This window comes from Drosophila pseudoobscura, chromosome X (assembly GCF_009870125.1).
Source record: "Drosophila pseudoobscura strain MV-25-SWS-2005 chromosome X, UCI_Dpse_MV25, whole genome shotgun sequence".
Lineage (NCBI taxonomy): Eukaryota > Metazoa > Arthropoda > Insecta > Diptera > Drosophilidae > Drosophila > Drosophila pseudoobscura.
In genome coordinates this window covers 59905345-59918332 of record NC_046683.1, presented here as the reverse complement: position 1 = coordinate 59918332, position 12988 = coordinate 59905345, and the positions used below count along the sequence as shown (strand labels likewise).

The 12988-nt window shown below is 41.4% G+C and overlaps 3 protein-coding genes across 11 annotated transcripts in view; 1 reads left to right on the top strand and 2 right to left on the bottom strand.

The window, feature by feature from the left end:
- Positions 1–7: 7 nt before the first annotated feature.
- On the top strand, positions 8–1329 carry kri (uracil phosphoribosyltransferase krishah). Of its 3 annotated transcripts, none has more exons than XR_004470795.1 (3): positions 8–350; positions 406–1036; positions 1177–1329. XR_004470795.1 is itself a non-coding variant. In XM_033385586.1 (3 exons), exons 1-3 carry the CDS (start codon positions 118–120, stop codon positions 1185–1187), a joined length of 777 nt encoding a protein of 258 aa, XP_033241477.1. In that variant the 5' UTR covers positions 8–117; the 3' UTR covers positions 1188–1329. The 3 variants fall into 3 exon arrangements, 1 of the variants encoding a protein (XP_033241477.1); XR_001453307.2 differs by having other exon boundaries at positions 406–1041; XM_033385586.1 differs by having other exon boundaries at positions 406–938.
- mad2 (mitotic arrest deficient 2) lies at positions 1229–2218 on the bottom strand. The gene is made up of 3 exons (XM_001352673.4): positions 2033–2218; positions 1800–1946; positions 1229–1740 (listed from the first exon to the last, which is right to left on the bottom strand). The coding sequence occupies exons 1-3, from the start codon at positions 2103–2105 to the stop codon at positions 1337–1339; spliced, it is 624 nt and encodes a 207-aa protein (XP_001352709.1). The 5' UTR covers positions 2106–2218; the 3' UTR covers positions 1229–1336.
- A 389-nt stretch (positions 2219–2607) lies between these two features.
- vn (membrane-bound neuregulin protein vein) overlaps positions 2608–12988 on the bottom strand; it is a 34658-nt gene continuing 24277 nt past the window's right edge. Inside the window, exons 2-6 of one of the 7 annotated variants that reach the window (XM_033382352.1) lie at positions 7760–7934; positions 7552–7679; positions 7173–7287; positions 6096–6149; positions 2608–2750 (exon numbers count right to left, since the gene is read on the bottom strand). In XM_033382352.1, the coding sequence (XP_033238243.1) occupies positions 2702–2750; positions 6096–6149; positions 7173–7287; positions 7552–7679; positions 7760–7934 (521 nt within the window). In that variant the 3' untranslated portion in view covers positions 2608–2701. Of the gene's footprint in view, positions 2751–3654; positions 6150–7172; positions 7288–7551; positions 7680–7759; positions 7935–12988 lie in introns of those variants that run through there. The other 6 variants (XM_033382354.1, XM_001352672.4, XM_033382353.1 and 3 more) reach the window with 6 other exon arrangements.

The window sequence follows — 12988 nt, the reverse complement described above, 5'->3', positions numbered from 1 at the left end:
TCAATCGCGGCCACTGAATACTTGCTTTTTGGTCACGGGCACGCGCTTGAACAACAAAGAAGACTATACAAGTTTTAATTAGTTGTAACCAACTTATTTTAATTAGCAAAGCAAATTATGTGCACTGGGTCGCCCAGCAGCAATGACTCCCAGTCGGAGGAGGCCAATGCCACTACCGAGCAGCAGCAACAGCCGGAGCAAGAGGCAACGGAACAGCCTATTAGAACGCCCACGCATGCAATTGTGGCGGCTGCCAAGGCAGAGGAGATCCTGGCCGAGTACGGCAGCAATCTAAAGCTACTGGAGTGCAACTCCCAAGTGTCCGAGCTGCTCACCATCATCCGAGACAAGTAGGTGGCGGTGGAAGTTGGCGCGAAACATTGTTATCTCATGCTTTTCTTGAAGGAACACCACCCGCAGCGATTTCAAGTTCTATGCCGACCGGCTGATTCGGTTGGTGATTGAAGAGTCCCTCAACCAGCTTCCCTACACGGACTGCGACGTGGAGACTCCCACAGGTGCCATTTACGAGGGACTCAAATATCGATCCGGCAACTGCGGCGTCTCCATAATTCGGTCTGGCGAGGCCATGGAGCAGGGCCTTAGGGATTGCTGTCGGTCGATAAGGATAGGCAAGATCCTGGTCGAATCGGATGCGAATACACACGAGGCCAGGGTGGTCTATGCCCGGTTTCCCGATGACATTGGCAGTAGGCAGGTCCTACTGATGTATCCGATTATGTCCACCGGCAACACTGTGCTCCAGGCTGTGAACGTTCTGCGCGAGCATGGAGTACCCGAAAAGTGCATCATACTGTCGAATCTGTTCTGCACACCTGTGGCCGCCCGCACTGTGGTCAATGCGTTCCCCCAGCTGAAGATCCTCACCTCAGAGCTGCATCCCGTGGCGCCCAATCACTTCGGACAGAAATACTTTGGTACAGACTAGATGATAGGTCAGAGGAGAAGTCACATCAGAGCGACGCGCAAGCGAGCAACCACAACAGACTTGACAACTAAGCGCTGCTTAGGATAGGTAGTGTGAGTTCGCAACTCCCTGTACCACACCCACTCACCTAGATACAGCACAGATCCGATCCTGCCTAGACTAACTCTTCCTCTCATACACCAATCTGTCTCCGTAGTAACACCTCCCCCTTTCTGTCTGTGTTTTAGATGGCATTTGAATCGACAGCTGCGTCGGCGACAGCGAGCACATTACCCAAACTTCTTTCACAACTGGCTTTTAATGCAACTCTCAAAATCGTAAATCAGTTAACTTAACTGTGTAAATATATAGCGGGAGCATAAATAAATATATAAAACAGTGACGGAGCTAGGTGCTCATCTTGTAGTTCACTACGGTCTCCACCTTATGGAGGCCCGTCGAGAAGGAGCGCAGCTGAACTGCCTGGGCATTCTGGATGACAATGGCTCCCGTCTCGTCCCATTTGGCGGGAAGCTCGGTGTTGTCCAGCGTGTGGATCATGACATCGAAGGTGCAGATGCAGTCCAGCAGCGGCAAGTAGCTGACTGTGGCCGAAATCTGGCGCATCACGTCGCGAATCTCGTTCTGAATGCGGGTCTGATCCTTGCTGGACGTTCTTTGTGAGGGATCGGCGGCCTGGTTATCCCCGTTCTCGGCCTGCATTTTGAAATCCCAACACTCCAGAACCTCCTTACTATGAGCATTCGTGATAACCATTGATATTTTGTTGATCATGTTCTTGGAGAGCCACTCTGAAATGTCAGCACACCGAAATTAGCATGCACTTCCAAGGCTTTAGGTCTCCGCTCACCTTCGGTCTGGCTGAGGACGTTCTGGAGGAACGTTGTAATCTTTGGGTCCTTGGACATTAGAATGGTCAAGCCATATTGTTGGGTGCTGTCGAAGTTTTCCGCCGGGTAAATGCCGCGTTGGAACAGAATTGAATGGATTCCATACTCTATTCGGTAATAAATAAAGGAGACGCCATAAAGCGCGGGCTGTTGCTGCTTCTCTTTTTGTTGGTGTTGTGTTCTCTATACTTACTTAAATACTCCACGATTATCTGTGCGGATCCCTTCAACGTAATGCAGTTTTTGGTTGCTTGGGCAGACGACATCTTCAAAACAATCAAAATAAATCTTTTTAAGAAAAATGAAATTAAAAAATGCCGCGAGACTTCATTTATCCTCAGAAAGATACCAAAATATGTGGTCTGCCTTTATATACCATCTTTGCTTTTCCAGTATGTATCGTTGCCATTCCAGTATTAATCGACTATCTATTTAGCTGATCTGAGTTCTCATCGGCAAAACGACTGCTGAAATATGTTCCATCGATTGAAATGCAGGCATAGTTGCCATAAGAATATCATTCCGGATTCGGTCGATGGAAAATTTGGCTAATCTGAGGACTAGGCCTAGGACTAGGATTAGAACAGGGTATCGATACTTTTGGGCGATAGATTACATATCAATAAATATTTTGGTGTGATTAGTTCGCACGTGTTATCGGAACGAAGTATATGAAACCGGAGCACTTGTGGAACTAGTTCGCCATTTAATTTTGAAATTAACAGCGAACGTATCTAATTCATGTAATAATTAAGAACACCAAAAACATGTGTTGCAACCAATTCAAAATTTTATTAGCCGTTTTCTTGTAAACTAAAACTAAGCATGAGATCCATTTATTTACGCAAATTGTGCAAATTGCTTATTTTCCGGCTAGACTCCTCATGTCCATCGAGTGTTGAAGTTGTCGCCTGTCGAGAGACCAAACGAAAACAATGTTTTAGACAAGGAAAAATTAGCCCAATAAAAATTTGTAATCCAAAACCGGGCTCGGTTCGACAGAGCTTTGGTTGCTGCCCATTTTCAGTTGTTGGGGTACATGAACCGGAAAAGCGGATGGGAGGAAATAAAATAACCAAGATCAAAATAATATTGTATTTTCCTATAAATCAAGTGGATAAAAAACAAAGAGAATAAGCCGCAGGCAGATGAAGAAGAAAGGGAAATCAAAACCAAATCAAAAAGCAATCCATTTTGTAAATGTGAATTATTTGCAAATTTTTAATGAAATTTTTTTCTTACGCATTGTTTTGTTGTTTTTGTTTTGTTTGTTTTTTTTTTGTTGGTTTTTCTGTTTGTTGTTTGTTTAATATTTTCTTTTAAATTAAAATTAAACTTTACATGGTATTTTTGGTATAAATCTTTCAATAATTAAATATAAAAAAATTTTCCACTTACAAATAAAATTAAAAATAATCTCGTTTACGCCTAGCCAAAAAAACTGATGTCAACATACACATTGAGAAAAAAAAATCTTAACTAAATTTGCAATTATACATCGTACGTGTTTTTCCATTTCAGTGTTCAAATTTTATGCAAAATCAGAAACGAGGACAAATAAAATAGTATTTCGAAATTAAGTAGCTTTAAAGTGTGTGTGTGTGTTTGTGTGTGGGTGTGTGTAAGGGTGTAATGTGTGTGAGCTTACAGATACAAATTTTATAATTTAAGTGTAATTAAATACAATAATAAATTATGGTTAAAGAAGGGCTGGTGGCATTAACTTAGTTGAAATGTACACAAAACTTAACGTTAGTTAAAAACGAGAGATATTTACAGGATTTATTACAAAGTTCTCGGCTACGTCAACCTTTGATCTCTTTCTATAATGTCTATGATACAACAACAAAAGCGCAACAGTGTCAGTGACAGTCGGTTCAAGGTCAAAGTCGGTTAAGCTTTACGCTTTCCGCTTCTCCAATTTCAAATATCAATTCTTGATCGTTTCTTCGCAATTAAATATTTTATAATAAATTCAGATTCCGATTTAATATTAGTTTCAGCTTTTCATATTCAAAATATATTCAAACAGAATCAATAGAAAAAGTCAGTCTGGATCTGTATCTCTTGACTGTGGAAATGAAGGGACACTCAGGGTTCTAAAAGGTGCCTAAGTACGAGTACGAGTATTTTGATGTGTTTACAATTTTTTGTAGTTGCAAATTGTGTGAATGGTATTGGGATTCGGATCTCGGGCTTAATCTGACGGTGCAACAAATTATCAAATTTTTCTATATAATAAAAAAAATTACAATTGTCGACGTTCTTGGATTGCGGGATTGTTTTTCGGTTTTTCGTTTTTTCGTTTATCTTTTTTTCGTTTATAAAAATCATAAAAATAATAAAACAAAACTCTATGCATTAATAGTCGTTATTTAAGGTATGTATTGTATTTGGCCGTAGATTGCAACAAAATATCTGTGAAGAGATTAAATTATAAATAAAAATTAAAAATTAATCTTCCATCTTTGCTTTACGTTTCGTTTTACGATTTACGTTTAACTATTAGCTGGCTAAAACCATATCCACAAAAAGGAAAAAAAAGAAATACAAAAGGGGGCAACTACAAGCATCAAATGCGCTCTCGAAAGAAAGAATTCCATGCAGAGGGAGAGATTTCGAAGAGAAAGCATCCGATTCGGAATATACATACATATGTATTTGGAAAGAGGCTCAAGTTCTCTCTGGTGTGGTGGAACTATTTGAAGGAGACGAGCACATACTAAGGAATAATAGTAAACAAAGTTACCCAATCGGAAATGCAAGAGATTAGTCAAAAGAAAAATTACAAATGAATAAAAAAAACAATCACCAAATAAAAGTTAACAAGGAGCATAATGAAGTTGTTTGGTTTTTTGGTTTTTGTTTGATTCGGTGTTTCGGTTTGTCAAAATCTACAGCCAAAGTGTTAATATGATTTCTAATAACGAGTACATAAGAACTAAAATTAATCGCAAATCATTAAATATTGTTGTATTGTTTGTTATTCATGAGGGTTACATCGCTGAAGAGAGAGTTTTCATTCATTTGTGGATCTTTTGCCAACTACAAAAAAATTTGATCGAAAACAAAACAAAATTCTGTTCCCGTTTTCCGTAGCGATTCATTTTGTTTGTTTCAGTACATTGCTTTTTGTGGGTGAGTGTGTTGCCATTTGTTGCAAATGTTCTATGTGGTATATGTTTTGTTGTGGTGTGTTGTGTTGTGTTTTGTGTTTGTGTATCTAACTTAAGAGAGCCTCTGTTTATTCATCGTTATTCATTGTTATTCATCCTTGATATTCATATTGTTTGTATGAGTGTGTTTGTGTGAGTATTGAATAAGATTCGACAAGTTTCTGTATTTCGCGTTGCGGACATCCTCCTACTGTCCGTTCATCTGTCCGTCCGTCTGTTCGCTTGTCCGTCCGTCTGTCAGAGTGTTGCTTCATAATTTTGTTTTGTTTTTGCTGTTTTTAACATTTAATCGATTGTGTGTTTGTTGGTGTGTGTGTGATGAGTGAGTTTGAAATTATATTAAATTTCTATTTAAAAAACTATTTAAAATAAACCTTCTATAGCACCCTTTGTTTTTATTCGTATTTATTTGATTTTCATCTCGTTTTTTGTTTTGTTGTTTCGTTTTGTTTTGTTTTTTATGTTAAAAAAAAAGATTATATGAACAACTTTGTTAGTTATTTATTGTTTCGTTTTTAAGACTTTACTTTGTTGCTTTTTGGAATGTGTTCTCTAATAAAACTTTTAGTTTGACTGATAGCAGGGCGGGCAGCAGGGGGAGGTGTGGAGTGTGGTTTCGGGTATAATGGTTCTATGATTCGGATCCGATTTCGCATACTATATTTGTACTTTCTGTGTGAGTGTTTAGGTGTTTGAGTGTCGCTCTATCAACTATATTTGGTTTATTTCACATTCTATTTTTCTTAAATGGTTTTCTTTTGAAAGGATAATGGATGAGGAATAATGGTGAAAAGTGCTGTGGGGGAATTTCGTTGGTTTCGCTTCTATACAACTGCAGATTATGTTTAGTTAATAATTATTTTGGTATGGGCACTGAGTTCGGTTCGGTTTGATTTGATTTTTCATTTGATTTGAGTTGTGTTTTTGTTTTTTTGTGTTTAGTTTCAGTTTCAGTTTCTGTTTCAGTTTCGATTGGTCGCTTGACTCGATCTAAAACAATCGATGCTATAGAAGTGCCTATTTTAGCAGTAATAACCTCCATGATAATTGTCGCAAAATTCGGGATTACTATTGCTGTACCTACTGTCGGGCCTACTGTTCTCGCAACGTTCGCCGAAGTATCCGTTCGGGCAACTGAAAGACACGCAAAAAAGAAAGTTGAGAGATGAATATTAGTATAAATTGTATTTCACATTCGCTTTTCGCACTTTCAGTGTGCATATATGTACATATACGTATTTGGTGGGGGGAGAGGGAAATGGTAAATGGTAAATGGGAAAAAAACCAAGGGAAAATGGCCATGAACTGCGTTGCAACATTCGGCAGACCACTTAAATATAAACAAAAGAACAAACAAATTAAGTGTATAAAACGATTTTTAGCAAAAAGAAAATTAAAAAAGGGTAAAGAGCACTCTGGCAGTTTATGGCTCGGAAATGAAAATTAATTTTCCCCACTCGTACTCCACAAAAAAAAAATATATACATACATATATATTTTATTCCAAGTGAAATGCGCTTTTTTGGAATGCCACTGGAATGGATGGGATTCAATTGAATCGAATCGAACCGAGTAGGTTTTCTTGTACACACACACACACAGACGGATAAAACGAGGCGCTGAAAGATATTATTCACATTGCACACACTCACGCAGACACTCATCCGCACTCACACTCACACTCATACACCCATGTTTGCATTTTGGGTTTTGTCTGGAGATCTCTTTCCCAGCACCAGCGCCTGATCCTCAACAAATTTGTTGCCTTTTAATTGCTCTCCCGTCTTGTCTGTTGTAATGCGATGCCAAAATATTACAAGATACAATATATATATATATATAGACAACAGGGAGTAAGGGGAGTTTAGGAGGAGGAAGGGGAAAGGGATAGGGATAGGGATAGGGATGAGGATGGGGATGGGAGAGCTGCCTTTATCAGCTGACACATGAGCGAGTGTTTATCGGGTCCCAAACAAAAAACCACTTGAGTTAGGGATCACACACAGACAAGTCTCAGGATAGTACATACATACATACATACATACATAGATAGTGCAGCAGATAGGATGATGGGAGACCCAAACCGAAAAGAACCAGCCCCAAGCGGAGTTGCAGCCGAAGATACTACAAGACTCGAATAGATCTACTTGTACTCACTTGCAATAGAACTCGTTCAGATCCGGGATCAGCATGCAGGTGCCGCCGTGGAAGCAGAAGTCAGGAAAGTGACAGGGGGTGCCCGAGCTGCGTGTCTGGTCCGGCCGAGAGGCAACTGAAACGATTCGAAACAGAATTAGTATTATTAATAAAATGATTTACACGGAATGTATGCTGTGCATGCTGATGTCTTGCTGATGTCTTGCTGGGGGTGTGTGAAGTGTCTTGGTCGCCTTCAAATGTGCCCATAAATTAGAAATGAATTGGAGCATTCCGAATTTGTAGAACAACCAACCAAAGTGTCGCAACATCCACTTGGAAGTCCACCCACACGGGACAACAGCTACAGCAACAGCCACAGCCACACTCAAACACTCACCTGGATAGGCATTGATCATGATGCGGCGCTTGATGATCGCCTTGCTGACTTTGTTCTTGGCACGGCACTCGTACTTGCCAGCATCGGAGGAACTATTGAAGGAGCGCACAATCAGCTCGGAACGTCTTCTGCAAGATTGTTAAATATTCAACGTTTCGTATAAATGAAAGTGAATCAGAATCAGAAGACGTAGTATTTGGATGCTTACTTGTGATGCTTGAATTGGTAAACGTTGCGCTTGCGATTGATGGACTTGTCATCCTTGAACCAGGTGACCTTCGGCGGTGGCTGGCCGGACACCTTGCAAACGATCCGCAGCTCCCGGCCATTGTCGATGGTCGTGCTCGGCACCGAGGTGATCGACGTGATCGATGCGTTCTGTGCTGTAAGGAACACCAACAAAAACATTAGGCTATGCATTTCCATTGCGATTTTATTTGAGCTTAGAGTTCATTTCATTCGTTAGTTAAATACGGGTAATTCGGGTCCGTCTTGGGTGTGGAATTTTCCTTTTCACCTTTGTTTATGGGCTGTACGAGTATATATGTACGAGTATGCATGTATTGTATATTCTCAGACTGCCCATAAACAAAATAGCAAACTAGAAATTATTGAGATTCTTAAAGAATTTCCTCTTTATTTTTTTATGATCGTCGCGTATGTTGATTCTTAGGTTGCTTGGAGATCGTTAAAAAAAATTCTAATTTGTCTGGGACTTTTAGACAGGAAAGATTCATGGACTGGAAAATTGGTCAAGCTGTGATGATGGTGCGAAAAGAGGAAGCTATAATATGATTCAAAGAAATGCGATTGGAATGTTGGATATACAATATACAATGTATGTATATACAGTCGAACTTCTCTATTACGAACTCCCATGCAACGAATTTATTTCCAGAACATTGCAATGCTATATTCTGCACAAATGAATTCTATACTACGAACTGTAGGAGCGCCTATTATGACTGATTTATTGTTAGAAAATGTATTGCTATTGAATATTCTGGAATACAGTCCTCTATCTCTCTCAGGCCTTAGTCAACTGATTCAGCTCTGACCATTACCACTTTCCATCACGTGCCCCATAATCTTGCAGTTTATCAATAGAACTAGTCCCACATTCCGCTGATATATGAGTTAGCCAATTGCACACTGACTCATTCCTTCGAATTGGCAATGAAACTTGCCTCTGCCTCTGCCTCTGTCTCGAGTGGCTATGTGCCACTCCCCCGCACTGTCAAGTGCCTAAATTAGCCGCCATATCACGTGTCCCATGAGCCGGGGAGGGTGCCGTGCCGGACAGTTGAGGGGCGTAGTGAGTGTCCAAGTACTCGTCACATGCTAATCGAGATCTGCGTGCGCTGTCCCAGTGATTCAGTGATTCATCCCCTGATGATCATGATCATTCATCGATTGGTCGATCTATTTCGGGGGTTCTGTTATGTTCTGCTCTGAGGTGGGTGGCACTGGCACTGCGCTCTGTGGTCTGGGGTCTGGGGTGGGTGTGTGCCAGGGAAATGCATTTCTACTGTATGTCATTATGCAATGCACACAAGTGTATGCCGGTGTATCTATCAGATACAGATACCGATACACAGCGTTCCAAGCAGTCTGCTAAAATTTGCGCTGATTTAAGGCCGAACGAATGGTAATTTATGCGACGAGGATCGCGTGGCCAGACAGAGGTCTGGGACTTTTAGATATATATGTATGTATACTCGTATACTCGTATATGATGGATATATAGATAGATGTTTATATAGATAGGTGTATTTATTCTATCAAAACGCTCGAGTATATGTACATTCAAAGATAAATTATTGTTTATAATTTATGTTGGGGCTCAGCGTCGGGCCATAAAGCAGCATTTTAATTGTGCGCGCCACTTTCTCACGCTCCCAAATTGTCTGTTGTCCCTCTGTCCCTCTGTCTCTCTGTCCCTCTGTCACTGTGTGTGTGGCAGAGACCCGAAACGTCGACTCACAAGGCGATTAAGAATTGAAGGCAGCACCACACACACACAGATACCACACATACCCAGCTACACAGATACAGAAACAGAGCACACGCAAAACAAGTTGACAATTGTCATGACCAACAACCCTACTCCCTGTCCTCTCCCTGCGGCTCGCGCTTTGATTTGCCCCCAAATCCCCGCCAGAATAATAAGATGAACATTTTATTTGCCTTCTCCGTGTGTTCGGACAAAAATTGGCATATCATATTGGCCCTCTCCAGCCAATACCCCCCATACCAGACTCCCCAACCTACTCTCCACCTCCATTACTCTTATTATGACTTAATTATGCGCTTAAAAAATATTGTATTGTATATACGAGCGTCTCCTCGGGCCATTGGTCTTTTGGGAATTGGAATTGGCATTGCCATTGGAATTTGTTCAAGCATGGGCTTCATCGATTCCGATGGACAGATTTGGAAGCTTAGCTTTGATTCCTTATTCAAAAAGGATGTACGATAAATTGAGGTCCAATATAATGACGGAATATGGCGGATAATGATAGAATGTGATTCGTAGTGTAGTCTGAAACGTTTTTCCTTGGTTCTTTTGATTCATAATTCACAAAGAACAGCCATTAAAACGCTAGGATGGGAATATTATAGGTGCTATCGATGGATTAATTTTCTTGCTGCTTTGAACTCTTTAAATTCCAGTCAAAAAAGGATGAACATTTCATAGTTTTGAGCTGAAATTCGATACACTCCAGTCCAGGGCTCATTGGCCTCTCCGCCAATGGTATTTTCTTGCGCCACGAGTGCGTCAACAACAACTTTGGCCAGTGCCTACGTCAAAGCCGGCTGCTGCTGTCGCGCCGCGCTTCCGGAAAAGTCTGGCACAACAGCAGCAACAACGAGAGGAAGCACTGCCAAAAGCAAAGCAAACGTAGGAAAACTGTCGTCAGTTGCCGTTGCCTGCTCCCCAAATTTAGCACACACCCAGAGAAGGAGAGGAGACACTAGGCGGCAGACAGAGACGGAGACGGCGACGGAGACAAGAAGCGACAAGGCGCATTAAAATAACTTTTCATATTTCAAATAATATTTCTTCTTGTATTTTTTTTTTTGCATTTCATTTCAGTTGTGCCCCGCGACGCGCTTTTCTTCTCGAGCGTGACGCGGCCGCCAATGATTCATGCAAATCCATCAACGAGTCCCCGAAGAAAATGGTGAAAAGCGGGGTTGTGGAAGGAAAGAAGGAGGGGGGCTCGGAGACACCACGGAGACAGGCAGCATCAGTAGCATGTGGTTATCGCATTGCCGTTGAGGAGGCAACGTTGCACTGCGGGATCGGGGATCGGAATCGGGTGAATCGGGGGGATCGGGTTATTAAATCCGTTTGCATTGAATTAATCAGCAAAATTGCGTGCGACACGCCGACTGGCGCCATCTGTCAGGCCAAATTGCCTGCGAACTCATCGCCGCCATTCATTTTCATATTCATACTCATACCACTCACTCCACCCATTCCATTCCATTCCATGCCATTCATTTACATAGTCATTATGGCGCTTCGATCATTGTTCGCTCGTTGGGCTTTTGGGTTTATCCCCAAATGCACTTTTGCTTATTATCTTTTCTCGGAAAATATATAATTTTCCCAATACTCGGATGCGCGAGTGGTGGAATAAGAGACAATTTATTTTGGCAGCTTCGCTGGTGACCCACATTCGGCTCAGAAGATGCCGCTGCTGTTGCTGCTGCTTCTGCTGCTTCTGCTGCCTCTGCTGCTGTCAGCGGAAGTTTTTCCAAAAAAATAAAATTCATATAAATTTTCCCTCACTCAGTTTTCCCCGCTCCCTTCCACTCTTTGGTTATTTATGATTTCGAATTCGTTTGAATGTTATTTATTTGATTATTTTTGATTCATTTTCATTGGCCCGCGACATTGTGTCATTGCTGGATTCTCTCGAATAAAGTCCAGTGCCGTGATTTATCGGTTCAAAACAAATACGAGTACCACTCGTACATTCAAGTACGAATATATATCATACACACTATCTTGACTGTCTGTATATAATCGTACTCGTAATTGCAGCACGCGCCCCCCTCTGCAGAGCAAATGGGGAGTTGGGGCGTAGAAGCACTTCAATTCACTTCACTTAATGGTCTGATAGTATAATATTTGCATGATTACACCTCCGAAGAGATAAGGGCCCCGTATACGTACGTATACCCACCCGTAAGTAGGTGGAGCGTCAATACTGTGGATGGAAGCATTGCGCATACGTCGTGTTGGCCTAGGCAATGGCAAACAATTGCTCACCGCTGACGATTGTCGCCATAAAAACTGCAATGCAATGGCCTTTTCAGACGGATAACCGAACCAATTCGACAACAGGTTGTTCACGGGTATTCGTATCCGTATATTTATTCTTTTTGTTGAGATATAAAATGGATTTTTTACAGCAGTGCTGAAGTGAGTAACCTGCAGATCTGCTATGGAATCCTTTCAATTGTTCTATCTACGAATGCCACTAACAATTATCTGAGCTATGAATTGCTATATATGCCCACAAAAATTTTAAGTGACAATATTTCCTGTTGAAGATTGTTCTATATTCCGCATACCTTGAGCAACGATAGCGAGATACTTTTTAAAAGCCTTTTGATGGCATTCCAAAAGGAAATACGATACACCAGAAGCTAAAGAAATTATGAAAAGAAAAGAAGCTATCTAAAAGCCAGACAGAACACCAATCTCCGAGTAAGATATCACCTCTTTCCCTTTACCCGCCGTATCTTTCGATTCGTTTCCAATCAAGCTGGCAGCAAACAGTCAAATGATGTTGTTCAAATCCATAAACACACATCCATAGACACGGCCGGAAAGTCAGGGAGGAAAACACACATTTTCGCGAGCTCTCAGTTCTGGGGACCAGGCAGATGGATAGATGGTTGGATGGATGGCTGGCACGTGTGGCCAAAATGCTGGCAGAACTAATAAAACTAGAAAATAGCAAAACGACAAACGACAAAAAACAACGACAACACTGGCAACGTTGTCGCCATTTGGCTTCCGTCGATTTTGTCCATGTTTGTTTGCGATTCTCTTCGTTTTTTGTGCCTCTTGTCGTCTTGTTTATTTGCACATTGCGTATACGCAATGTGATTTCCTTTGAAGCGGTGCCTTTCCACGCTCCACGTTTTTTGTCGCTGGCGCTGACAACTCAAGCAAATAGAGAGACAGCAACAATAATCGTTTTCGTGGGCCATGTAAAAGGGGGGAAAGTCCCAAGAAAAACAGCACAACATCACAGAATGTAGGCAGTATCTGAATCTGCCGAGATCCAGTATCCACTGTTCAGTATCCAGTATTCAGTATTCACTCTGAGGCGGGTGTTCATGAAGAACCGCAAGTTTACGAGTAATCTGTTCCGAGATAAGCGATAAGCGAAGCATTCTGCCACAGACAGACCCC